Consider the following 26,723-nt stretch of genomic DNA (forward strand, 5'->3'; position numbering starts at 1 on the left):
AACATTGAGAGAGGATCAGCAGGGCAGAATGCACCGAACCCTGCCAGGAACCCGTGTAACACATAGACAAGAGGCTTAGCGGCTCTGGATCTGTGGATCTCACTAAAAAAATAAGGCTTGAACTGAGTATCTCTGAGGCTCCTTCCATATTTGATATTATAACAGCATAAAAGAGGAATATATGCCTCTCACAGCTAATGATGGGAAGATGGGTGCTCAACTAGCCAAGACAATAGTGACTTTCAGGTCATCTGGTCATACCCCGCCATGAGGTCCAGAAGTATAAATGCCATCTTACTCTTAATAGTTTTGAGGAATCCTCCTAACCTTCTAAATATCTGATGGAGTGACAGGAGGAAGAAAGAATGGAGCAGCGGCTGCGCTTTGCTGGAGCAGCCGTGAAGAGACACCCCACATCCAAGGTAAGAGAAACCCCAGTAAGACGGTAGGCGCTAAGAGTGGGCATCAGAGGGCAGACAGACTGAAACCACAATCACAGACAACTAGCCAATCTGATCACACGGACCACAGCTTGTCTAACTCAAGGAAACTAAGCCAAGCTGTGTGGGGCCACCCAAGACAGAGGGGTCATGGTGGCGAGGTCTGACAGAATGTGGTCCACTGGAGAAGGGAATGGCAAACCACTTCAGTATTCTTGCCTTGAGAACCCCATGAACAGTATGAAAAGGCAAAATGATAGGATACTGAAAGAGGAACTCCCCAGGTCAGTAGGTGCCCAATATGCTACTGGAGATCAGTGGAGAAATAACTCCTGAAAGAATGAAGGGATGGAGCCAAAGCAAAAACAACACCCAGTTGTGGATGTGACTGGTGATAGAAGCAAGGTCCAATGCTGTAAAGAGCAATACTGCATAGGAACCTGGAATGGTAGGTCCATGAATCAAGGCAAATTGGAAGTGGTCAAACAGGAGATGGCAAGAGTGAATGTTGACATTTTAGGAATCAGTGAACTAAAATGGACTGGAATGGGTGAATTTAACTCAAATGACCATTATATCTACTACTGTGGGCAGGAATCTCTTAGAAGAAATGGAGTAGCCATCATGGTCAACAAAAGAGTCCAAAATGCAGTACTTGGATGCAATCTCAAAAACAACAGAATGATCTCTGTTTATTTCCAAGGCAAATCATTCAATAACACGGTAATCCAAGTCTATGCCCCGACCAGTAATGCTGAAGAAGCTGAAGTTGAACAGTTCTATGAAGACCTACAAGACCTTCTAGAACTAACACCAAAAAAAGGTGTCCTTTTCATTATAGGGGACTGGAATGCAAAAGTAGGAAGTCAAGAAATACCTGGAGTAATAGGCAAATTTGGCCTTGGAATGCGGAATGGAGCAGGACAAAGGCTAACAGAGTTTTGCCAAGAGAGTGCACTGGTCACCAACAACACAAGAGAAGACTCTACACATGGACATCACCAGATGGTCAACACCAAAATCAGATTGATTATATTCTTTGCAGCCAAAGATGGAGAGGCTCTATACAGTCAGCAAAAACAAGACCGGGAGCTGACTGTGATCATGAACTCCTTATTGCCAAATTCAGATTTAAATTGAAGACAGTGGGGAAAACCACTAGATCATTCAGGTATGACCTAAATCAAATTCCTTATGATTATACAGTGGAAGTGAGAAAAAGATTTAAGGAATTAGATCTGATAGACAGAGTGCCTGATGAACTATGGATGGAGGTTCGTGACATTGTACAGGAGACAGGGATCAAGACCATCCCCAAGAAAAAGAAATGCAAAACAGCAAAATGGCTATCTGAGGAGGCCTTACAAATGGCTGTGAAAAGAAAGGAAGCGAAAAGCAAAGGAGAAAAGGAAAGAAATACCCATTTGGCGGAGAAGGCAATGGCACCACACTCCAGTACTCTTGCCTGGAAAATCCCATGGACGGAGGAGCCTGGTGGGCTTCAGTCCATGGAGTCGCGAAGAGTTGGACACAACTGAGCAAATTCGCTTTCACTTTTCACTTTTCACTTTCATGCATTGGAGAAAGAAATGGCAACCCACTCCAGTGTTCTTGCCTGGAGGATCCCAGGGATGGGGGAGCCAGGTGGGCTGCCGTCTATGGGGTCGCACAGAGTCGGACACGACTGAAGTGACTTAGCAGCAGCAGCAGCAGCAGCAGCATACCCATTTGAATGCAGAGTTCCAAAGAATAGCAAGAAGAGATAAGAAAGCCTTCCTCAGTGATCAATGCAAAGAAATAGAGGAAAACAATAGACTAGGAAAGACTAGAGCTCTCTTCAAGTAAATGAGAGATACCAAGGGAACATTTCATGCAAAGATGGGCTCAATAAAGGACAGAAATGGTATGGACTTAACAGAAGCAGAAGATATTAAGAAGAGGTGGCAAGAATACACAGAAGAACTGTACAAAAAGGATCTTCACAACCCAGATAATCACGATGGTGTGATCACTCACCTAGAGCCAGACATCCTGGGATGTGAAGTCAAGTGGGCCTTAGAAAAACATCACTACAAACAAAGCTAGTGGAGGTGATGGAATTCCAGTTGAGCTATTTCAAATCCTGAAAGATGATGCTGTGAAAGTGCTGCACTCAATATGCCAGCACATTTGGAAAACTCAGCAGTGGCCACAGGACTGGAAAAGGTCAGGTTTCATTCCAATCCCAAAGAAAGGCAATGCCAAAGAATGCTCAAACTACTGCACAATTGCACTCATTTCACATGCTAGTAAAGTAATGCTCAAAATTCTCCAAGTCAGGCTTCAACAGTACGTGAACCGTGAACTTCCAGATGTTCAAGCTGGTTTTAGAAAAGGCAGAGGAACCAGAGATCAAATTGCCAACATCCACTGGATCATAAAAAGGCAAGAGAGTTCCAGAAAAACATCTATTTCTGCTTTATTGACTATGCCAAAGCCTTTGACTGTGTGGATCACAATAAACTGTGGAAAATTCTGAAAGAGATGGGAATACCAGACCACCTGACCAGCCTCTTGAGAAACTTGTATGCAGGTCAGGAAACAACAGTTAGAAGTGGACGTGGAACAACAGAGGGGTTCCAAATCGGAAGAGGAGTACGTCAAGGGTGTATATTGTCACCTTATCTGCACCTATTAACTTATATGCAGAGTACATCATGAGAAATGCTGGGCTGGATGAAGCACAAGCTGGAATCAAGATTGCCAGGAGAAATATCAATAACCTCAGATATGCAGATGACACCACTCTTACGGCAGAAAGTGAAGAAGAAAAGAGCCTCTTGATGAAAGTGAAAGAGGAGAGTGAAAAAGTTGGCTTAAAGCTCAATATTCAGAAAACGAAGATTATGGCATCTGGTCCCATCACTTCATGGCAAATAGATGGGGAAATAGTGGAAACAGTGGCTGACTTTATATTTTGGGGGCTCCAAAATCACTGCAGATGGTGATTACAGCCATGAAATTAAAAGATGCTTACTCCTTGGAAGGAAAGTTATGATCAACCTAGAGAGCATATTAAAAAGCAGAGACATTACTTTGTCAACAAAAGTCCGTCTAGTCAAGGCTATGGTTTTTCCACTAGTTGTATATGGATGTGAGAGTTGGATTATAAAGAAAGCTGAGCGCCGAAAAATTGATGCTTTTGAACTGTGGTGTTGGAGAAGATTCTTGAGAGTCCCTTGGACTGCAAGAAGATCCACCCAGTCCATCCTAAAGGAAATCAGTCCTGGGTGTTCATTGGAAGGACTGATGTTGAAGCTGAAACTCCAATATTTTGGCCAACTGCTGCGAAGAGCTGACTCATTTGAAGACCCTGATGTTGGGAAAGATTGAAGGCAGGAGGAGAAGGGGACGACAGAGGATGAGATGGTTAGATGGCATCACCAACTCAATGGACATGAGTTTGGGTAAATCCTGGGAGTTGGTGATGGACAGGGAGGCCTGGCGTGCTGCAGTTCGTGGGGTCACAAAGAGTCAAACACGACTGAGCAACTGAACTTAACTGAACTCTTAACAGTTTTGAGGAATCCTCCTAACCTTCCAAATATCTGATGGAGCAACAGGAGGAAGAAAGAATAGACTCTGCCCAGAAGGCTGGGAGAAGCTTCTCTGGGAGGCAACAGATCTTCCTACACAAGAAAGAACAAATGGGTGGAGAAGTAATCAGTCTCTGTAATCAGATACTCTGTGTTCACCCTATGAAATGGAAATACTACCATGCAGCTGAGAGCTTTTTTGTTTAAGATTAACTGAAAATATATGGAGGTTGTTCTCTGCCACATAAGAGTGTGTGCTTAGTCGCTCAGTCATGTCTGACTCTTTGAGACCCCATGGACTGTAGCCCGCTAGGCTCCACTGTCCATGGGATTCTCCAGGCAAGAATACTGGAGTGGGTTGCTATTTCCTTCTCCAGGGATCCTGCTAACCCAGGGATGGAGCCCAAGTCTCTTGTGTCTGCTGCACTGCAGGTGGATTCTTTACCAGCAGAGCCACTGGGGAAGCCACGTAGGAGGAAAGTATTCAAATATTAGCCTCTTCACGCTTCTTGGAACAAGCCCAGATATAAGAAGGATTGAAGACACTCCCACATGCCCCTTAAGACTTACCAAACCTGGCAATGTAGCCAGCTTTTACAGAAACACTTAATTCCTACCAAATAAAAGCCAGACCCTTAGTGTGGCATTTAAGGCTCTCTACAATCTGAGTCAACTCGCCTCTGCTGTCACTGGTCTTCATTGCCCCTGGTCCAAAATGCCCCATGCTTTCCTACTTTAGTAACTTCACTCTCTTAATTTCCTTTGCCTAAATGTTCTTTCTTCTCATTTTCACCAGGGGCACCCGTGAGTCCCTCAAGAGTTTGCATTCAATTGCCACATCTTCCATGACACTTCCCTACATCCTGCGGGAAACACATACCCCCTTCCCTGTGCTCCCTCTGCTTCACAAGGCCTCTGGTGGCAAGTGCCTCTCACTTATTTGTGAACCATGTGATCTTCTAAGTGTTAACTCCTTGTGAGCAGCCGCCTGCCACAGCCCCTAACAAAGGTAAGCCTTTTCTGAATGCATAGTGAGTGTTCCATGACATCTAGGTCAAGAGAACATTACAAAAGAAAGAAGAAATGATTTCAAAATAGCCAAGTGAAAGTCACTCAGTTGTGTCTGACTTTGTGACCCCAAGGAGTATACAGCCCATGGAATTCTCCAGGCCAGAATACTGGAGTGGGCAGCCAGTCCCTTCTCCAGGGGATCTTCTCAACCCAGGGATCGAACCCAGGTCTCCTGCATTGCAGGCAGATTCTTTACCAACTGAACCACCATGAAGCCCAAAATAGCCAAAGTGGCTGCTAACTCTTTTCCCCAGTACACAGACATGCACTTTGATTAAGGCATAGTCTCGGGAGTTCCCTGATGGTCCAATGGTTAGGATTTGATGCTTTCACTGCCATGTCCCGGGTTCAGCAATGGCATTTTAACTGGAAGAGCACAGACAACTAGTCTGGATTTGGGCCTTGAGGGGTCATCTCCTCTATTCGTGTCATCAGAATCTCAGTTGGAGACAAGAGAGAAAGTTGAAGAAGTACTCAACTTGCTGAAAGAAAAAATGGCTGAAAGACAGAGAAAACAAACAACAAACAAAAATAAAATCTCAGGCTTACCATACCAATAATTACACTAAATGTACACAGTCTAAATACGTCACTTAAATACAGATCGGCAGGAATTCCCAGCTGGTCCAATGGTTAGGACTCCATATTCTCCCCCAGGTTAGACCCCTGTCTGACTGGGGAACTAAGATCCAGTAAGCTGTACAACCACAACCAAAAAATAAAAAGCAGATTGGCAGAATAGATGTTTTAAAATGACTCATTACATGCTGTCAGTAAGAAACATATTCAATACTTTAAATATAAAAATATAGACTGGTTGAAGTAAAAGAATGGGAAAAGATATATCACGCAAATATTAATCAAAGGAAAGCAGGAGTGCTATGTTAATATCAGATAAAGTAGACTTCCGAGCAAAGAGAACTGCCATAAATAGAAAAGGACATTATGTAATGTAATCCACAAAGGAGACAGAGCAATCCCAAAAGTATATTCACCAAACACCAAGCTGCAAAATATGTGAAACAAAAACTGATAGAACAAGTACACAAATCCACAATTGTAGTTAGAGACTTCAATACCTATCTCTCAACAACTAATAGAACAATTGGTGTGGGGGAAATTAGCAAGAATATATAAGAACTCAACAACAAATGTAGAAGTGCCGTGTATCTCTCTTAGCCTGGCAAAGCAATAAAGCTATCCTTTTTTGCTTCACCCAAAACTCTTCCCCTGGGATTTGATTCTGCACCAGAGTACAGAGAGGCTGAGCTTTCAGTAACAACCTCACTTCTCTGATAGATCTAAGAAGAATTGTTGATTTTTCAGTTTGTTCTGCTTTTTTATTTGTTGGGATGGAGTGGTGACTTCTAAGACCCGTACATGCTGGATTGGAAGCTTGAAGTATAGCCCCATTCTCTCTGGTCAAGAACTAATTCTTCTACCTGGAGATGAAGAGGGAATGGAGCTGGCTGCTGCTCTGATGGACCCCAGAGATAGAACTCATCTGAGTCCTAGGGTTCTCCCAGGTCTCTTGCTGACTGCTCTTCTCCAAAGGCCCCCTCCAGGGAACGTCTAGAAAACATCCAGGGACACAGCAGCAGTCACATAACACAGGAGTGCCAGCAATAATGTTGTTTTGGAACTTTGTCTACAAAATCTTCTCCAAACTGTTGCTGGGAAAGAAGACGATGGTAAGAGTTGCTCACCCTGATGTGAACTGTGGCAACCAGTATAGAGGGGTCTGTTGGCTGGAGGAGGAGCCCCCCAAGCCTCATCAGTGTTGGGAGTGTCCTGAGTCTTGGCCCATGTGGGACTGAGCTTCAGACCAAGTCTTTGGGAGGCACCGTTAGAAGATACAAAGCTGCCTGGAGCCAGGGTGGAGCTACCAGTAGAAGAACCAGGAAGGAAGCAAGCAGAGTGATGGCAGTGTGGCGAAGGCTGCAGAAGTAGAACCAGAGATGCTCATGCTGGAGTAAATCTGGGAGAGCACCAGCATTACTCTTTGCAATAATTCTTTTAAATTATTTTGAGAGATACTTTTTTAACCTTTAAGAATCAGTGTAGTTACATGTATAATACTTTCTGTATCAGTTTTTAGGTGTTAGAAACTGGCAAGAAGCCTGAGAGGAGGCTTAATTCTGGAAAATCTATCTTTTTCAACAGTGTCAATGTGAAAAACATTTTTACAAATGAATTTTGGCTCTCAGGCACTGATAAACTGAGACATTCTAGTGTATGATATGGCCACCATCTTCAAATGAAAAAGCAAGCACTTGCTGTCCTTTGAAATATCTGCTGTATCTATGCTGCTATGTGTGCATGAGTTAACCTGCTTTTATGGTTGTATTTTTTGTGTTGAATATCTGTTTTGAATCTGCATCATTATACTTTGATTATTCATAATTTTTCCACTTTATGTAACTAACGCACGTTGACAATAAACTGTAAATAAAAGAAATGTATGAAAAAAAAAAAAAAAGAACTCAACAACACCATCAACCAACAAGATCTAATCAACATTTATAGAATACTCTACCCAACGGCAGCAGAATACACATTGTTTTCATGGATCTATGGAACATATACCAAGACAGACCATAATCTGGACTATGAAAAATTTCAACAAATTTGAAAGAACTGAAATCATACACAGTACGTTATATGACCACAATGGATTCAAACTAGAAATAAATAACAGAAGGATAATGGGAAATTTTCCAAACACTAGGAAACTAAACAATATACTTTTAAAAATAATCTTTGGGTCAAAAAGACACTCTCAAAGGAAATTTTTAAAAATCTCTGAACTGAATGAAAATGAAAAAGCAAAACATCAAATTTTGTGGGATATAGCTAAAGTAGTTCTTTAGAGAGGGAAAGTGAGAGAAATTCTCTAAACTCCCTCTAAAGAGAGGGAAATTCATAGCACTAAATGTATGTATTAGATGAAAGTGAAAGTGAAGTCGCTCAGTCGTGTCTGACCCTTTGCGACCCCATGGACTGCAGCCTACCAGGCTTCTCTGTCCATGGGCCTTTCCCGGCAAGGGTACTGGAGTGGGTTGCCATTAAATGAAAAGAAAGTCTCAAATCAATAATTTAAGCTCCCACTACAAGAATTTAGGAAAAAAAAAAACAAACTAAAACTCAAAGCAAGCAGGGAAAAGGACTTAATACAAATAAGAGCATGGATAAATAATATTTAACACAGAACAACAATAGAGAAAAACCAATGAAACAAAGAGCTATTCTTTGCAAGGATCAATGAAATTCATAACTTCAAACAAGACTGACAAAGAATAAAAGAGAGAGACATAAATACCAATATCAGGAATGAAACACAATATTTCTACAGAACTTGGAGGTATTAAAAGTATAAGGTAATACTATGAACAACTCTATGAGCATAAATTTGACAATTTAGAAAAATGAATCAATTATTCAAAAAAAATGAACTATTGAAGTTCTTCATCTAATATGACAAAGGTAATATGAATAGACTTATAACTATTAAGGAAATTAAAATCATAATTTTAAAATTCTCAGAGGAGTTCCATGGTGACCTAGTCATTAGGAGTCCAGGCTTTCACCACCATGGTCTGGGTTCAGTTCCTGGTTGGGGAACTGACATCCCACAAGCCACGTGGCACAGCCAAAAAAAAAAAAAAATTCTCTAAGAAGAAATATCCAGGCCCAGATGACTCCACTGGAGAAGTCTATGAAGTATTTTAAAAATTAGCACCAATACTATTTCTACATAATCTCATCCAGAAAATAAGAGGGGGGACACTTTCAAATTCATTTTATAAAGCTAATCTTATTGTGGCACCAAGACCCAAGACAATTTTTAAAAGAAAACAAAAACAAAAAAAGCTACAAACCAATATCTCTCATAAATACCAAGATTTTATTCCCTAACATTTTGGTAGAACACGGGTAAAAGACATGAAAAGATATTTCACTGAAGAAAATACATGGGTGGCAAACAAGCATGTAAAAAGATGTTCAACATCATTAGTCATTAGGGAAAGGCAAATTAAAACCACAGAGAGATATCATTACACACCTATTAGAATGGCTAAAACAAAGACTACAGCACCAAATGCTGGCAAGGATGCAGAGAAACCGGATCACTCACACGTTGCTGGTGGGAATACAAAGTGACACAGCCACTCTGAGAAATAGTTTGGAATTTCTTTAAAAACTAAACATACAATCACCATATGACCCAGGAATTATACTCCTGGGCATTTATCACAAAGAAACGTAGACTTATGTTCACACAAAAAATTGCACACTTGAGGTGGGAGGTGGGAGGAAGGTTCAAGAGGGAGGGGACATATGTATACCAATGGCTGACTCATGCTGATGTATGGCAGAAACCAACGCAGCATTGTAAAGCAATTATCCTCCAATTAAAAATAAATATTTTTTAAAAACTTGCATGCTAATGCTCATAGCAGCTTTACTTGTAATACCCCAAAACCAGAAACAACCCAGATGTCCTTCAGTAAGTGAATGATTAAACAAACTATGATAAAGCCATATCATGGAATGCTTACTATTCAGCAATAAAAAGGAACTAATTACTGACGCATGCAACACCAGTTTCCCAAGAATTAAACTAAATGAAAGAAGCCAATCACAAAAGGTTACATACTATGTGATTCCATGAATCTAATAGTCTCGAAATGACAAAATTACAGAAACAGAGAACAGGCAAAGAGGTTCAAGAGTTAGGGAGAAGAAGGAGGTGGAAAGGAAGTGGGTGTGACTCTAAAATGGCAACCTGAAGTATCTTTGTAGTGATGGAAATAGTCTGTATCTTGACTGTATTGATGTCACTATCCTGGTTGTGACAGTGCATTACAGTTTTGTAAGATGTTACCACTGAGGAATGCCAAGTAAATGCAAAAGATCCCTATTATTTCTTATAACTGCATGTGAATCTACAACTGTTTAAAAAATACCTACAGAGATAGAAATTAAAGAAATAATGAAGGAAATAAGTAATTATTATCCTATTACTCTAAAATAGCCACTATCAAAATGTATTCCTTACAATTTTTCTAGGCACATTTTTGAAAGACATACTACTATATACAGTTATATACTTGCTTTCCCCCCTTTAATATTTCATCATTAATTTCCATCACATTAAGCATTCTTCAAAATTGGCTTTTAATGACCATTAGTACTAATACTCCATGAATAGATCAGACTAATTTATTCAGCCTAACTGACCCCCAACTTCAGTGTAGGAAACGATCAACTTTTTTCATTTTATTTTTCATATACTTATTTTTTATTTTAGAAAATATATTTTATTTCCATAAAATGAAATGATACATAACAAACAGTACCCAAATCACCACCAGGCCTGTTGCCTAGTCCATTATCCCTCAAGCCCAAGCTGATTTTCCACCTTCTTTGCAGAAAAAGAATAGCATTTAGAACAGTTAGACCTTGGCCCAGACATTAGCTCTGACTTTCATTTGTTGCGTGTATTAATTTTATTCTCCCTCAGCCTTACTTTACTAGTTGGTAAGATGGACAGTACAACATTTAACTGAGAACACAGTGACTAATACACATAGACATACAAAAATGCCAGTTCCTCAAAATTTGACAATGCTCCTCCTTAAAATATTTTCCATAAGCATATAGGTTAAAGTAAACATGCCTTATTATGGGAAAAAATGCATATTAATGCCTACTTCATACTATATACAAACATTAATTCTGAGTGGATTGCAGATGTAAATGTGAAAAGCAGAAAAATGAAGGTTTTTTTAATTTTTATTCATTTGCCTGCACTGGGTCTTAGTTGTGACACATGGGATCTAGTTTCCTGATCAGGGATCAAATCCAGGCCCCCTGTATTGGGAGAGCAGAGTCTTAGCCACTGAACCACCAGGGAATTCCCAGAAAAATAAAGGTTTTTATAGAATTTTTTTTTTTTAGGATTCCCTAGTGGTTCAGACGATAAAGAGTCTGCCTGCAATGTGGGAAACCTGGGTTGGATCCTTGGGTCAGGAAGATCTGGAGAAGGAAATGGCAACCCACTCTGGTATTCTTGCCTGGAAAAGCCCATGCACGGAGGAGCCTGGCAGGCTATATAGTCTATGGGGTCACAAAGAGTTGGACACAATTAAGCAACTTCACTTTCTTTCTTTCAGAACATTTTTATGGCCTTGACAAAGGCAAATTTTTCATAAACATAGCATTAAAAAAATCCTTCTTGTAAAAAATTGATAAATTGGACTATATTAAAATTTTGAACTTTCATTCATCAGAAGACACCATTAAGAGAGTGCATGACAACACACAGAATAGAAGACATTCATTCTATGACTATCTGACAAAGGATATTCAGAATACATTAAGAATTCCTATAAGACAAAAAACAACATGATATCCTGGACTGAATCCTGGATCAGAAAAAGGACATTAGTGAAAAATCTGGTGAAATCCAATTAAAGTCTACAATTTAGTTACCCAATATTATATCAATTAAAAATTTCTTAGTTATGACAAATGTGCCATGGTTTCGTAAGATGCTAGCATTGGAGAAAATTGGGTGAAGAGTATATGAGTATTATCTTTGCAACGTTTCTGTAAACCTAAAATTATTTCAAAATAAAGAGCATAGTTAAAGGAAGAAAGAAGGGGAGGGAGGGAACATGAAGGGGAGAAAGAGTGGTGCCCAAAAGAAAAATGAGCAAAGCACTTCAATAGTGATTCAATAGATGATTCAATAGAATCATCACAAAAGAGGATATTCACATAGCCAATAAAACATATGAAAAGGGTTCTATCTCATTAGCCATGTCATCAAAGAACCAGGAACTAACACCACAAGGCAATACCACAAAATACCCATCAGAATGACGGGGTAAAAAAAAGAAAAAAAAACAAGTGTTAGGGGCTGTAGAACAATCAGAACTCTAATACACTGATGGAGGGTTTGCTCATTATCACAATCAATCACAATCACTTTGGAAGTATCTACCACAGATGAACACATGAATGACACCCTCAGTCCAGTCGCTCAGTCGTGTCCGACTCTCTGCAACACCGTGGACTGCAGCATGCGAGGCCTCCCTGTCCATCACCAACTCCCGGAGTTTACTGAAACTCATGTCCATCGAGTCGGTGATGCCATCAAACCATCTCATCCTCTGTCATCCCCTTCTCCTCCTGCCTTCAATCTTACAAGCATCCTGCTGCTGCTGCTGCTAAGTTGCTTCAGTCACGTCCGATACTCTGTGCGACCCCGTAGACGGCAGCCCACCAGGCTCCCCCATCCCTGGGATTCGCCAGGCAAGAACACTGGAGTGGGTTGCCATTTCCTTCTCCAATGCATGAAAGTGAAAAGTGAAAGTGAAGTCGCTCAGTCGTGTCTGACTCTTCGAGACCCCTTGAACTGCAGCCCACCAGGCTCCTCCGTCCATGGGATTTTCTAGGCAAAAGTACTGGAGTGGGGTGCCATTGCCTTCTCCATATACGCATCCTATAACACAGCAATTCTACCCCTGGTTATCGACTCAACAGAAATGCACATATACTTTCCCCATAAAAAACACACACTAGAATGTTCATAGCAGCATTTTTCACAATAGCCAAAATTAGCAATGTTTTGGAGTAGAACGGATCAATTGTGACATAGCCATCCACACAACAGAACACTGTACAAGAGTGGAAAAGAAGGAATTAATGGACATGCGAAATGGATATGTTATGGAGATGTTTTTAGATAGGTTAAGCAAAAGAAGTCAGACAATAAAGCATACCATATGATTCCATTTCTACAAAAAGTATAAAAACAAGCAAAATTAAGGATGCTTTCAGAAGTCAGGACTGTGGTTACCCGTGAGGATAGAGGGTAGGTAATAACTAGAAGGGGACTCCCTGATACTGGTAATGATTTGTTTCTTGATCTGGGTGATGGTTAGTGTCCAGTTTATGAAAATTACTTGATTGCACATTTATGTATGTATGTTATTGCATACATACATAAATGTATGCCTTTTTTTAAAGCAAACAAAAAAATTAAAAACTGCTCATCATAGCATTAAAATTCCCTTATGATCAGACCTATTATCACTGTCTGCATCACATAATGTCTTGACTCCCACCAGGACCTCACCTGTACCCGACACGAGCTATTCCAAACTTTCCTGATCCAACTGTAGCAAAGCACCCAAATCCAAATTTCTGCTGATGAGCCTTCCGATGCAATACATGTTTCCACCTCCCCAAAGGTGTGCCCATCATTTTCTCCTCTGAGATTCCCTTCCTCTCCCTTGCCTCCTTGGAGAACTGCACTCAACCTTAACGTTCCGCTCTAACAGTCCCACCCCAGCACCCCTCTGTCAGAGCCTGCTCTTGTACCCACTGCATCCTACATACCCTACACTGTAACAAAGGCCCCATTCCTTCATAACTACTTAGTCACTCTTCTCCCCGATAAAATCATAAGCTCCTGAAGACCATGATGGCTTATTTAGCACAGTGCCTTGCTTAGAGTAGGCACGTCAAAGAATATGTGGGATCTTCCCAATTCCTTTTCTTTTGACAACATTAGACTCCTCAGTTTAGAGAAGCGGTACGGAACACTGGAAAAAAGCAGACATGAAAAGCGGGGAAACAAGAGAAAAAATGAGCAAAGACCGAGAAAGGCAACACTAAGTAAAACTACAGGGACTGCTCTTGTGGTCTAGTGGTTAAGAATTAGCCTGCCAATAAAGACATGGGTTCAATCCCTAGCCAGGAAGATTCCACATGCTGCAGAGCAACTTAGCCCGTGCAAACAACTACTGAGCCCGAGCTCTAGAGCCCATGAACCACAACTACTGAAGCCTGTGTATGGCAAGTACCGAGTCCAGGCATCCAAGAGCCTGTGCTCTCCCACAGGAGAAGCCACTGCAATGAGAAGTCCATGCACACAGCTAAAGAGTAGCCCCCGCTTGCCGCAACTAGAGAAAGCCCACGGGCAGCAATGAAGACCCAGCACACCCAACAAATAAATAAATGAATGAATAAGTAAATTTAAAACAGAAATACAAATGGCTAAAAAATATATAAAAGATGCTCAACATTACCAATAAATAAAGTGAAAGTGAAGTCACTCAGTCATGTCTGACTCTTTGCAACCCCATGGACTGTAGCCTACCAGGCTCCTCCATCCATGGGATTTTCCAGGCAATAGTACTGGAGGGGATTGCCATTTCCTTCTCCAGGGGATCTTCCCGACCCAGGGATCGAACCCGGGTCTCCCACATTGTAGACAGACGCTTAACCATCTGAGCCACCAGGGAAGTCCAGTAATAAAGGAAATGCAAAAATTAAAATAATGAGTTATCATTTGGGGGGAATTTCATTAAATTTTGATTTGAAAAGTATAAGATAAGACACATAGAAGTACGCTCACAGCAGCACTGCTTGCAGTGGGAAAACACTGGAAACAACCCAAATGGTGCACTGACAAGGAAATGGATGAATAAACTCTGTCACAGTAATACAATGAACCAGCATATTCAGCTGTGAAAATAAATGAGCTACAGCTACATGCATCAACATGAAAGAACCTCAAAATTAATATTATGCAAAAAAGTAAGCAGAAGAATACAGATGATACCATGTATAAGTTCAAAACACGTCAAACTAAGCAATACATTACTTGAGTATGTAGTAAGAGTATAATAAAAAGCAAAAAAATAAAAACACAAAATTCCAAAATTCTGTGGAGGAAGCAGAAGGGTTATGATCCATAAGAGACCCCAGGAAGCTTCAAAGTATTGGTAATGTTCTGTTTCTTAAGGCGGCTGTTCAGTAGACAGGTGACCATTTTATTGCTATGTTTTAAAACTTCCTGTATAGAGACTTTTATGGTGGTCTAGTGATGAAGACTCTGTGCTTCCACTGCAGGGGCACGGGCACGGGTTCGATCCCTGGGCATCAGGGAATTAAAATCCCGCATGCCACATGGTGTGACAGGAAAAAAAAAAACTTTCCCATATACAAAGGTATCCTTTCTTGCTTTTCAGTAAAGTGAGTGAGTTACTTCATGTAAATCCTGCAGAAATATCATTTTCAGATCAAGTGAATAGCAAATTTTAAAGATACTAATAATACCTAGGATTGGTGAGCATGCAGGAAAAAAGACTAATTTCACATGTATATCCTCAGAGATTATAAAAGTATTTTTAGAAGTCAATGTGGCCAATATTAAGAGTGCATACTTTTTTGAACCCTTTGACTAATTCCACTTTTAGGAATATGCCCTATGAAAATCCATGCACATTTACCCAAAGATATGTGTGTAAAAACGTTAACTGCAATCCTCTTTACAACACTTAAAGACCTGGAAACAGCATAAATAGTCTTGAGTGAGTGAATTCAGTATGGTAATATCCATGCTATGAAATACTACGCTGCTGATAAGTAAACCTCTGCAAGTTGACAGGAAAAGACCGCCAAGATTTATTAAGTGAGGGATTTCCCTGGTGGTCCAGTAGTTAAGAGTCCACCTTGCAATGCAGGGGACGCAGGTTAGATCCCTGGTAGGGGAACTAAGATCCCTTGCCATGAAGCAACGACGTCTGTACACTGCAACTGCAGAAGCGCATGTGCTCTGGAGCCCCAGTGCCACAACTAGAAAGGCCGCATGCCACAGAGACTACATGCACTGCAGCCAGAGAGGCTGTGCACCGCAAGAAAGATCCCACGTGATGCCGCGAAGATCCCGGGCTGCAACTAAGACCAGATGCAGCCACATAAGCATTAAAAAGGCATATTAAGTGAAAAAAGCAAGTCAATTTAATTCATAAAATGTGACCTCTTATTTACTTAAGTGCATATATATGTTCAGAGTATTAGTAATTGTCAGCTCCTAAATAAAGCAAATACTACATGCTCAGCCCTACTGGGTCTAAGTGCTTTATAGGTATTAACTCATTTAATCCTCACAAGACAACTATATGTTAGGTATAAATCCCCATTTTACAGATGAGAAAACTGAGTCACATAAGTATCTTGCCCAAGGTCACATAATTAGTACAGAGAAGAGTCAGGATTCAAACCCAGGCCCTGTGATTCCAGAGTCTGCACTCCTAACCACCATGCCACACTGGCATTTCTTGAAAGTAATCACAACAGAAAAGCACTGAACTCATACACACTAAGCTAGAAAAAGTCTACTCAGTGGTAAAGAATCTGCCTGCAACACGGGAGATATCGGGTTTGATCCCTGGGTTGGGAAGATCCCCTGGAGGAGGAAATGGCAACCCTCTCCACTTGCTTGAAAACTCCCATGGACAGAGGAATCTGGCAGGCCACAGTCCATGGGGTCACAAAGAGTTGGACATGACACAGAAAAAGTCAGAGGAGTAAAGGGACTTTCAGTTCATATATCAATACTTCTACAGCGTTTTAAATGTCTGCAACAAAAATGTATTTGTGTGACATTCCTATATAAAATATATAAAAGAAAGAGAAGGAAAGAAAAAGTACTAAACTTCGAGACAGAGGTGGGGTTTGAGTACAAATGGCACCTTCTAATCCTTGAGCAAATCATTTTATCTCTCTGGGAAATTTCCCATCTGCAAAATAGGGGGTAATATCTACCTTGCCTGTACTTTAGGCAAGTAGGTAGTAGATGTTTAGGAACAGTGTGAAAGTACTTTGCAAACCATAAATCACTTCCCAAAAGTGAGGCAGCATTGACTTTCCCAAGGAGCTCTAGGAAAACTTCAAGGGAGGGGAGTAGGTGAAACCAACTGTCTAAAAGGAGCCTGTGAAGGTTTCCCTGGTGGCTCAATGGTAAAGAATCCGCCTGTCAATGCAGGAGACTCGGGTTCTATCCCTGGTCCAGGAAGATCCCACAAGCCATGGAGCAACTAAGCCCATGCGCCTTATACAATAAAAAAAAATAAAAGGAGCCTATGAATAAATCTAGGGTTCTTTCTGGCACTTCATCCTCCAGAACCAGAGGATCCAGTCTGTAAGACCACAGACTTCACCCCACAACCCCAAACCATAGCCCAAGGAGGAAAACCCAGGCCCCTCTCTATTTGGTGCCACTGGTTTCTGGGGCTGGAGGGACCCCAGGGCTGTGAGCAGGCTTCAGGGAGCTTTAGGAATATCCCAAAATATCTAGCAGGGGGGTCCCCTCTGGGGACTCTCTGAACAGCAAGATAGGAAGGGGAGCCATCTTCTCTAGGGAAAAAGGAACAGAGCTAATCACAAGGTAAGCAGCCTCTAACCTCATAAACATTCTTGGGGAGAAGCCCAGCCACCTCTAAATTATAGGCAGCCTCTCCACTCTGTTCAAACAAATCTCCAGCTGTGACTCACTCCTCAGAGCGGGGAGGGGGTAAACACATAGCTAAGGGCTTAGAGATCAAGACGCTAAGGAACAGTGATAGGGAGATAAACAGGGAGGCCCCAGAGGTTCTCACACCTCAGGCTCATGTGAATAGTGGAAAAATCCATGGGAAAATATGTCTCCGCAGCTCCCACTCCCCAGGCTGCTACGAGGGCCATGAGGACTGAATGGCAGGTGAGAGTCAAGGGCCTCTGAGTAAGACTGCCCCTCAGCTGGAAACCAGCATCCTTAATTTATCTGTAGCCTATAATCCACTCCTCCACCATCTTGTCCCTTGATCCTGTTCCCTGTTTCCACTTGGAATGTCCGTGGTCTCTCAAGCAGCCACCTCAATTTTTCCCTTCTGAGAAATGGAAATAGCCAGCCTCTTGAAACAATGGTTCCCAAGAGGTCAGGTCGAGGAAAGCCCCAGAGAAGTTAGAGGCTAGGTGCAGTGACTGGGGGACCCCTCTCTCTTGGCCGAGACTCCTAACCCACTTGGCTCACAGTCTCGCAGGGCACTCTTGGTCCTCCCCCTTGCAGGGCTCTCTCGGTCAGAGCTGGCCCTTTGCTGCATTCCTGCTCCTCCCCACAGAGTAACCAACAAAACAGCTGTTTGCTTTTTGTCTGGTTCCCTGCCCAAAGGCATGGGCTGGACAAGCTCTATGCAGAGAGCTGAACAAGGTGATTAGGAGGTGAAATGAGAAAAAGGGATTTAGGGTGGCACCCTAAGTTGGGGCAGCTGTTCTCATTCTCTGCACCACTGGCACAGCAAAACACAGGGGCCAGCAGTGAAAGGGAGGTGGGCTCCTGAACTCTCAACTCTGAGGAAGACACCCTTTTGCTCAGCCAATCTTCCTTTAGGAAACCCACCTTGTGCCCAGCCAGCCTGGAATCCCCAGTTCCCTGGCACCCCTTGCCCTTCTCCAGTCTCTGATTACCTTGCTTTGTGATTTTTGCTTTCTTTGCCCCCAAGCCCTAGAAGACCATTTCCTTTTCCTTCCTCTCTATTTTCTTTTCCTCTTCCTCTCCCTGTTGGCCAGGCTTCAATCTGGGCCAAGAGTCTCCCCTGGCACATACTTGTTCCCTCAACTAAACCTCCCCACCCCAGGAGACAAAGGTATTTCACAAGACTGAATTGTGACCCAAAGAGGCACATACCATAATTACCAGCAGGCGAGGAAGCTTGTCCCACCTGCTCTGAGTACACGTGTATGGAACCGAAACCATCTGGGTGCACACTCCACCCCACCACTCCCACCTTCGAGAAGTATGTGCAAACACTGGCGCCCAATGCCTGGTGGCTCCGCAAGCCTCCCCTCTCAGATCCTCCCACAGAGCCCAGCATTCCCCAAATTCCCAGCACGCTTGGAGACATCATCAGCCACCGTAGTGCTCCTAAAGGTAAGAACTTGGCAACAAATGGGGGAGATTGGAATGGTGTGAGGAGGAATTTACGGGCTGAGCTTGTGGCAGAGCTTAAGAGTAAAAGGAACAGGCAGTCACTGAACTTGAGCAGTTCCTCTGCCCAGGAGTTTCTTTCCCCACCCAGGTGTCACAGAGCCAGGGCTGCCATGGCTTAGAGTTCATTCATTTCTTTGGAGTAAGCCTCAATGGCTCCAGAAGAATCCTCTTTTAAAATGCAAATATTCGGACCCAGCAATTCCAAACCTAGGTATTTCTTGCCAAGAGAAATTAAAACATAAGTCCACATAAAAACTTGTCAACAAATGTTCACAAGAGCATTATTCATAAAAGAAGAAAAGAAGAAACAACCAGCTAATAAGAAGCTACCGTATAGTACAGGGAACTCCACTGGATACTCTGTTGTGGCCTACATAGGAAAAGATTCTAAAAAAGAGTGGATATATGTATAAGTGATTTGCTTTGCCATACACCCGAAATAAACACAATACTGTAAATCAACTATACTCCAATTTCAAAACATTTTTTTTAAAGAAACAACCCAAAAGCCCACTGACATTTATCCATGATGAACACGTCAAAATATTTTCATACAATGTAATATTTTTATTCAGTCATAAAAAGGAATGAAATACTGATTCACGTTACAACATGGGTCAACCTTAAAAACATGCCAACTAGAGGAAGCCAGTCACAAAGGATCACATATTATATGATTACATTTACATAAAATATCTAGAATAGGCAAGTCATAGAGAAAGAAACTAGACTGCTAGCGTTGGGGTCAGGGACTATTGGAGGAAAATGGGGAGTGCCTGCTAATGGGTCAGGATTTCTTTATGCGGTGGTGAAATATGTTCTGAAATCAGCTGTGTTGATGACTATACAACGCTGTGAATATACTAAAACCCATTGAATTGTATACGGAATGGGTGATATGTATGGCATGTGAATTATATCTCAATAAAGCTACTGAAGTGAAGTGAAGTTGCTCAGTCATGTCCGACTCTTTGCGACCCCATGGACTGCAGCCCACCAGGCTTCTCTGTCCATGGGATTCTCCAGGCACGAATACTGGAGTGGGTTGCCATTTCCTTCTCCAGGGATCTTCCCAACCCAGGGATCGAACCCAGATCTCCCACATTGTGGGCAGACGCTTTAACCTCTGAGCCATTTGGTAAGCTTGGGAACTAATAAAGCTATTATAAAAAGAAAATGAAAATGAGGCCTATAGTGAGCCTTCAGTAAATCATAACTTTAGTAAAAAAAAAAAAAAGTCTAAATTAGGAAAGACTTGGCATTAAACTAATGCAGCTTCTGAGGTCCTAAAGGAATGACATCTGTTTCAGGGTAAAGACAAAGGTTCAGACTGCAGCTGGTGTAAAATTTCAAATCCACTTAGATATTGAGAAAACCTCTCTAGCTAGACTGACCGATATAAAAACCGTAGAGGACTGGGTGCTGGCGGAGGGGAGTGTTAGTTGCTCGATCCTGGCCAACTGTCTGCAACCCCACAGACTGTAGCCTCTGTCCATGGAATTCTCTAGGCAAGAATTGTGGAGTGGGTAGCCATTCCCTTCTCCAGGGGATCTTCCCAACCCAGGGACTGAACTACTTGGGTCTCTCACATTGTGGGCAGATTCTCTACCATCTGAGCCACCAGGGAAGTCCTGGGGTGGAGGTGGGGAGAAAATATTCTAAGGAAGGGTAACACTGATAAGATGCTTAAAGGGACCTTATCAGAGTCCAGAGCATCATGGGACACCAGCTAGCTGCCTTGGCTATGATTTCAGAAAAAGGAGAAGGAGGAAAAGAGCCCAGAACAGGATGCTTAAACATGAACCCTGACTATCACTCTAAGACAGCCCCAGCTGAGTTGAGACTAGCCAAGCTTATTCAGGTCTTCACTCTGGGTCTATCTAGATGTCCCTTTTGACCCTCAAGACCGTCCACTGGCAGAGGAAAGGGGAAAGGAGCAGGTAAGAGCAGACATCAACATAATGCGAAGGAGCAAAACTTGACCAGACCAGAGTGTTCTTTCTCCATCCCTTGACCAGGGGGAGTTAAAACAGTCTCGCCATAAGTAACAGAGAGAAAATAATGACTAACGTCTGAGCACTTACCACGCGCCAGGCATTGTACTTAATATTTCATATGCATTCTTCACAACAATCTTATGAAAATGATGTAATTATTACCCCCATTTTACAAATGAGGAAACTGAGACTAAAGAGATACAGTAGTTTATCAAAGTGATCTGGGGCAAAGCAAACACTGAGGCTCTGACTATAGTCCAGTGGGTCAGACTCCCAGAACCAGGCTCTTACCTGCAATGCTATGAATAGAACCACAATTTACTCAAAAACTGTGACATAATTTCGTTGGGAAGAAGGGAGAAGGAAAAGGAAGCATGTAAGGGGTGCCAGTATAAACCTTCCTATAATTCCTACAACAGGAAGTCAACAATGTCTAAAACTGATAAATCATAACAAACTATTTGGAAACATGGCCACAAAGACTAGACAGAACTAAGAGTTAAGAGTGGTAACTTCCACTTTGGGTGGTTTTGGGTGGCTGTTGTTTTAGTCGCTAAGTGTAAGTCATGTCTGACTCTTTACGACCCCATGGACTGTAGCCCACCAGGCTCCTCTGTCCATGAGATTTCCCAGGCAAGAATACTGGAGTGGGTTGCCATTTCCTCCTCCAGGGGATCTTCTCTACCCAGGGATAGAATCTGCATCTCCTGCCTCAGCAGGCAAATTTTTTACTGCTCAGCCGGCCATAGGTAGGGAATTGCTTACTATTTTCTTTTAAAGGCCTTTGCTATTACTAGATCTTTATAAAATCATACACATATATTCCTTTGATTAAAAATGATTAAAAAAGGAAAAGAAAGACCATCAGAGATCATTTAAATTAAGTCTATTGCTGCCCTTGTTACCAATTTCCATCCTCCTCCACTGATAACAGCACTTGGGTTTTGTTTCAGAGAATCTCCCTCCTTTACTGGGTTATCTGGTGGGCCTGTTAATCAAGGAACCCCAACCCCTGGCCAAGCAGGAAAGGGGCCAATGACACTTTCTCCCTGGAATCTTGAACAGAATGGCAAAAAGATCTAACACAGCTGGAAACAGTGCACCCAGAACTAGAAACCTTCCATTCTCTCCTTCCATTTACGCAGGCCCCAGGACTCCCTTGGTTTGGACTTTTTAAACTTAAATTCTGTAAGCTGCCCATTTCCTTCTAATAAATTCCTCTTTTGCTTAAGTTAGTTGAAGCCACTCTCTGTTGTTTATAATAAGGGAACTTAATGGAAATGTCTTTTTAAAAATGAGTATGAGGTTAATCTGTGCTTTTATTTGCCAGTACAATTTAGTACAGTGGCTTGTAAAGTTTTTTGGCCTTAAAAAACCCATTTTACATCACAATCAAATAAATACACATACACATATATAATATGTAAACAAAGATATAATTGAAACAAAAGTTTCACCAAAAATGTCTACCCTAACACTCTGAGCCCCTTAACTCTTTTTTCTTATTTTAAGAAATAAGAAGTTTGTTGCTTTTTAGAGCAGTTTTAAGTTTGTAACAAAATTGACAGGAAGATATAGAAATTCCCCATATACCCCCTCCCCACACACATGCATAACCATTATGAGTACCATCCACCAGAATGGTACTTTACAACCAAAGATGAACATATACTGATACATCATAACCACCCAGGATCCACAGATCATCTTAAGATTCAAGTGACTCTAAGTCAAGTGACCTTCCATGGGTTTGGACAAATGTATAATGACATATATCCATCATATACTATCAAAGTATTTTCACTGCCCTAAAAAACTTCTGTACTCTGTGTATTCATCGGCACTCTCCCCCCAAATTCCTGGCATCCATTGATCTTTTTATTATTTCTATGGTTTTACCATTTCCAGAATAGCATATAGTTGGAATTTCTTTCTTTTTTCCTGAAAAGAGAGGTTCAAAGCTTTTATGACTGTAAGACCATTCATGGCTCACCCATGCACGGGCTACACAGGCTGTAGGTGGCAAGCTCTTCCACTAATTACTGCAACTTTTCTTCCAATACTGAGCCCTGTCCCACTGTCCCTGCCCAGTGGAGGTGCAGGCGGACATGTGTAGAGTATTTATTTACAGGAAGGCCACAAGTTTTGTGCATCTTGTTACAATGAACCCAGGTCCCTGTTAGGTGTGTTACAAATAGAGGGGCCATTTCTTCAGGCCTCCTGCTCTGAGCACATCTATTTCTTTTTTAAGGCTAGTTCTGACCCATTAAGTTGATTTTTAGTGACTATGTGATTATGATCAGCAGTTGGAAAGCACTGGCTCCTTGTACCTGCCGCAACTGCCTCCAACAATAAAAACAACCCAGAGAATGCAGCAGCCATATTTCCAGTGACCATGTGTGGTGCACTGAGGCACATGGCCTGGTTGTTGGAGAAACACCAACACAGTCCCAGGGTCCTGACGCTCAGCAGGACACACCAGTCAATTAAATTGTCTGCACCGCTAACACCAAAAGAAACAACTTCTTCATTCATTTATTCACTCACTCACTTTGCACATGCACTGAGCACTCATTCAACAGTGTGAATATATGAGAGATTACTGGGGACTGTCCAAAGCCATAAATTCTGTCTTCGAGATGGCTCAGAGGAAAGGAATCCAGGACAAAGCCTGTCTCCTGACTGATTGATTGTTTACCATCTCCTCTTCCGTAAGAGCTCAGGAATGTCTCCAACACCAGATATGGGCAATAGTGATTTCATTCCCACCTTTGAAGTCAAATAACTTCCAAGTTCAGCCTGGTAAGAAGGAATAAAAGAGAATTTCTGTCTCTCTCTTGTTCTAGAGGCCTCTGATTAGCTTCAAACTAATCTACAGCTGGAGAATGTCTGAATTTCTTGCTATTTTCCAATCCATTCTTTCTGCCCCACCAGACAAGCAGCAAAACATCAAGGGAGAGAAGAGAGTGTCAATTCATTCTCAACGCTGCCAATGCCTTAGATTTAAGACTTCTCTGAATTTCTTTTCTACAACAAGCAAAAAGTCCAGTCATCCCTCTCCTTTATTTCCCTCATATCCTGTTCCTTGCCTCAGCCATTCCAAAACAGTGAGCAAGCATGTGGAAAAGGACTTGGGTTTAACACAATAGAGGATGGCTTTTTTCCCCATCTCTTCTGTGTCCCAGAACTGGGGGAATGGCAAATAACAGAAGACAGGGATGGGGGTATTGGGGTTGGGCAGTAGCAATACTTGAATTGTAATCTGATGGACACTCACAGCCTGGACAGAAATGGAGAGGGGACTGTGAGGCAAATTAAGTGCTGATTTATACCCTAAACTTGAAATGACCAACTATTCTACAAATATACTTTGAAAAGCCATGATCCAGGTGCAGATGGATTAGCTCTATCTCAAGAGCATGCTGAGACAGGAAGACAGAATGGAATCAGAGTGCAGTGGGGGAAAGGGAGGGAATACAAACTCCCTATTCACCTTGGCTCCCGTTTCATTTTCCTCCAGAATAGGTTGAAAACTGATGAAATAGTACACGTTCATTCTGGGTTAGGTTTCCCAGCAGAGCCACAAGCTACCCTCCTCTGAGGGTATGAAGAAAAATCATACGGTCTGCTGTGGTGGGGAGGAGACCAAGGGAGTGAGGGGAGCTGGGCAGATCGCGTAACACTGGAGCAGATGGGAAGGGCTCCACGCTCCCCTCCATCTGGAAGCTCGTGCAGGTCATTTCCCTCCCCTTCTCAGCCCAGGTTCTGGCATCCTTTCCATCCGCTTGCTCCGTGCTTGGAGACGGAAGCAAAACCAACCAAAAGTCCCAGGAAGCTATCGGCTGACCGATGGGAGGAGGGGAGCAGGAAAACCGGCATGGGAAAGAGCAGAAATCATAGCAGAGAGGCGACCCCAAGCAGACAGCCTCCTAGCGAAAGGTAAGAGCCCTTGGCCAGTCTCGGCATACTTGGAGTTCTACCACTCCCACCCTCCAGTCCAAGCCCTAGAATTTCACTTTGTATCCTTTGTCTTGCTACTGCTCGCCGAAAGCACTACGAAGTTCTTTGAAGAGCCCCTGAAGTCACCAGAACCCACAGAAAAGCCTAATCCCCCTCGATAGGAACCAAAGTCCAAAAGAGCACAGGGATCCCGTCCCTGGAGCTCATTCTACTACGACACAACCTAACAGCCCATAGGACCCCTCAGCAGCTCGCACGGGCGACGAGCGCCGAGTCCCGGGCAGGAGCCGCAGTGTCCTCCCAAAGGGCAGGGAAGCCCCGTGTCCTCGAGCCTCAGAAGAGTCTTTATCCTGCTAACCCCACTGCCCGCCGCGAAGTGGTAGAAGAAAAGAGAAGCGCCGCGAGGAGCTGACCACACCGAGCGAGGCATCAGGTGATGTCAGCGAACTCCTCGCGGGGCACTGGAAAAGAAGAATTCGAAAACGAGAATATCAAGCTAGGTAGGCGGCGCGAACGCTTTTACTTACCGCGGACTGCCCCTCCGGGTGCACGTCCACCAATGTACACCAGTTACGCGTCCCGTTCATCTTCTCCTGCGGGGGTCGCAGCACAAAGCCCAACCCTCTGCCCTGCAGTCCAGCTCCTACTAAGCGGGCGCGCGCCGAACCGCCCCACCTTGTATAGTCGCGTCAGGGGCGGGGGCAAGAAAGGACACGCCCCTAAGACTCCATTGGTCAACGAGTGGGCGAAAGGGTGCAATAGGTGTGGTCTAGATGTATCAGGACACGCCCATCTGAGCTCGCCCTGATTTACGTAGAGGTGGGGCTTATGGGTTGGGAACAACTTATTTGCTTAACTAAAGTTTTATATAGCATTTTATGCCTATATGAAGACATGGCAACCCACTGCAGTATTCTTGCCTGAAAAATCGCATGGACAGAGGAGCCTGACGGGTTACAGTCCAGAGCGTCGCAAAGAGTAGGACATGATTGAGCGACTAAGCACATATGTGTGTATTGCTGTACCTCAAACATTAGTCTTGCCTTCACCTTTCAATTCCAAGACCAGTGTTTGTAAGATAGAATCACCCTGCCAGCCCCTAGCGGATGAGGAGTTGAAAAATCTTCCATACATTCTCCTGTTCCTACATATAGGCCAGCCTGTAGGGTTTGTGGACCTGAGCAAACCTTACAGACTTCCAGGACCAGCTCACTCAGACTGGCCTAAGCCAGTCTGGCAAGTGCCCTTCCCTGGCAGGAAGCCCAGGCCAAAGTCAATGCCAGCTTGGCTATGGGTGGGGCTTGTTTGGCAGAAGCTATTATATCGAAGCTGCCCTTATATAGAAGGGAGAGGCGGGACACATTGCCTTAAAAGGAATTTGTACTCTTGGGAAGGGATAAATCTCAATTTCTCCAGTGGCATTTGCTCCCTAAGCCCAGGTTAGCATCTTAAGGGCCCATAAGAGAGGTTGGTCAAGCAGGACCTTGGAGCTTCTTCCAACCCAACCGCTCTTGGCAGGTGGCTTCATAGTGGGGCTATGATCTCCATGGACATCAGACAGGAGGAGGTCTGACCCATTCTTGAGTGGGCAGAACTTCTGAATCTGGCAATAACTTTGGGGAACACCTCACCCCCTCTTCAAGGGACCACAAGGGCAGGGATGACAGAAACTTCCCAGGTAGGAATGGATGGTATCTTTGCACCTGGAAGGCAAATATTTAGGGTATCCTTATGCTCCATAGGAATAAAACTCAGTTCTAACCTGTCTTCTTTAATTCTCAAAGAAGGCATTTACTGGTCTTGCTATTCCCAAGAAAGAATGGAGCTGCTATAAACTTCTAGTCTCCCTAGA

The 26,723-nt window shown here is 42.8% G+C and overlaps 1 protein-coding gene and 1 non-coding gene across 5 annotated transcripts in view; both read right to left on the bottom strand.

The window, feature by feature from the left end:
• TUFT1 (tuftelin 1) overlaps window positions 1-25,547 on the bottom strand; it is a 51,617-nt gene extending 26,070 nt beyond the window's left edge. For 2 of the 4 annotated variants that reach the window (XM_040230678.1, XM_040230680.1), the window contains exon 1: window positions 25,399-25,535. In XM_040230678.1, the coding sequence (XP_040086612.1) occupies window positions 25,399-25,458 (60 nt within the window). In that variant the 5' untranslated portion in view covers window positions 25,459-25,535. Of the gene's footprint in view, window positions 1-25,398 lie in introns of all 4 variants that reach the window. The other 2 variants (XM_040230681.1, XM_040230677.1) reach the window with 2 other exon arrangements.
• Window positions 23,020-23,149, bottom strand: LOC120857144. The gene has a single exon (XR_005719612.1). It is a non-coding gene; the product is annotated as a small nucleolar RNA SNORA11 (small nucleolar RNA).
• Window positions 25,548-26,723: the final 1,176 nt, after the last annotated feature.

This window comes from Oryx dammah, unplaced genomic scaffold (assembly GCF_014754425.2).
Source record: "Oryx dammah isolate SB20612 unplaced genomic scaffold, SCBI_Odam_1.1 HiC_scaffold_28, whole genome shotgun sequence".
Lineage (NCBI taxonomy): Eukaryota > Metazoa > Chordata > Mammalia > Artiodactyla > Bovidae > Oryx > Oryx dammah.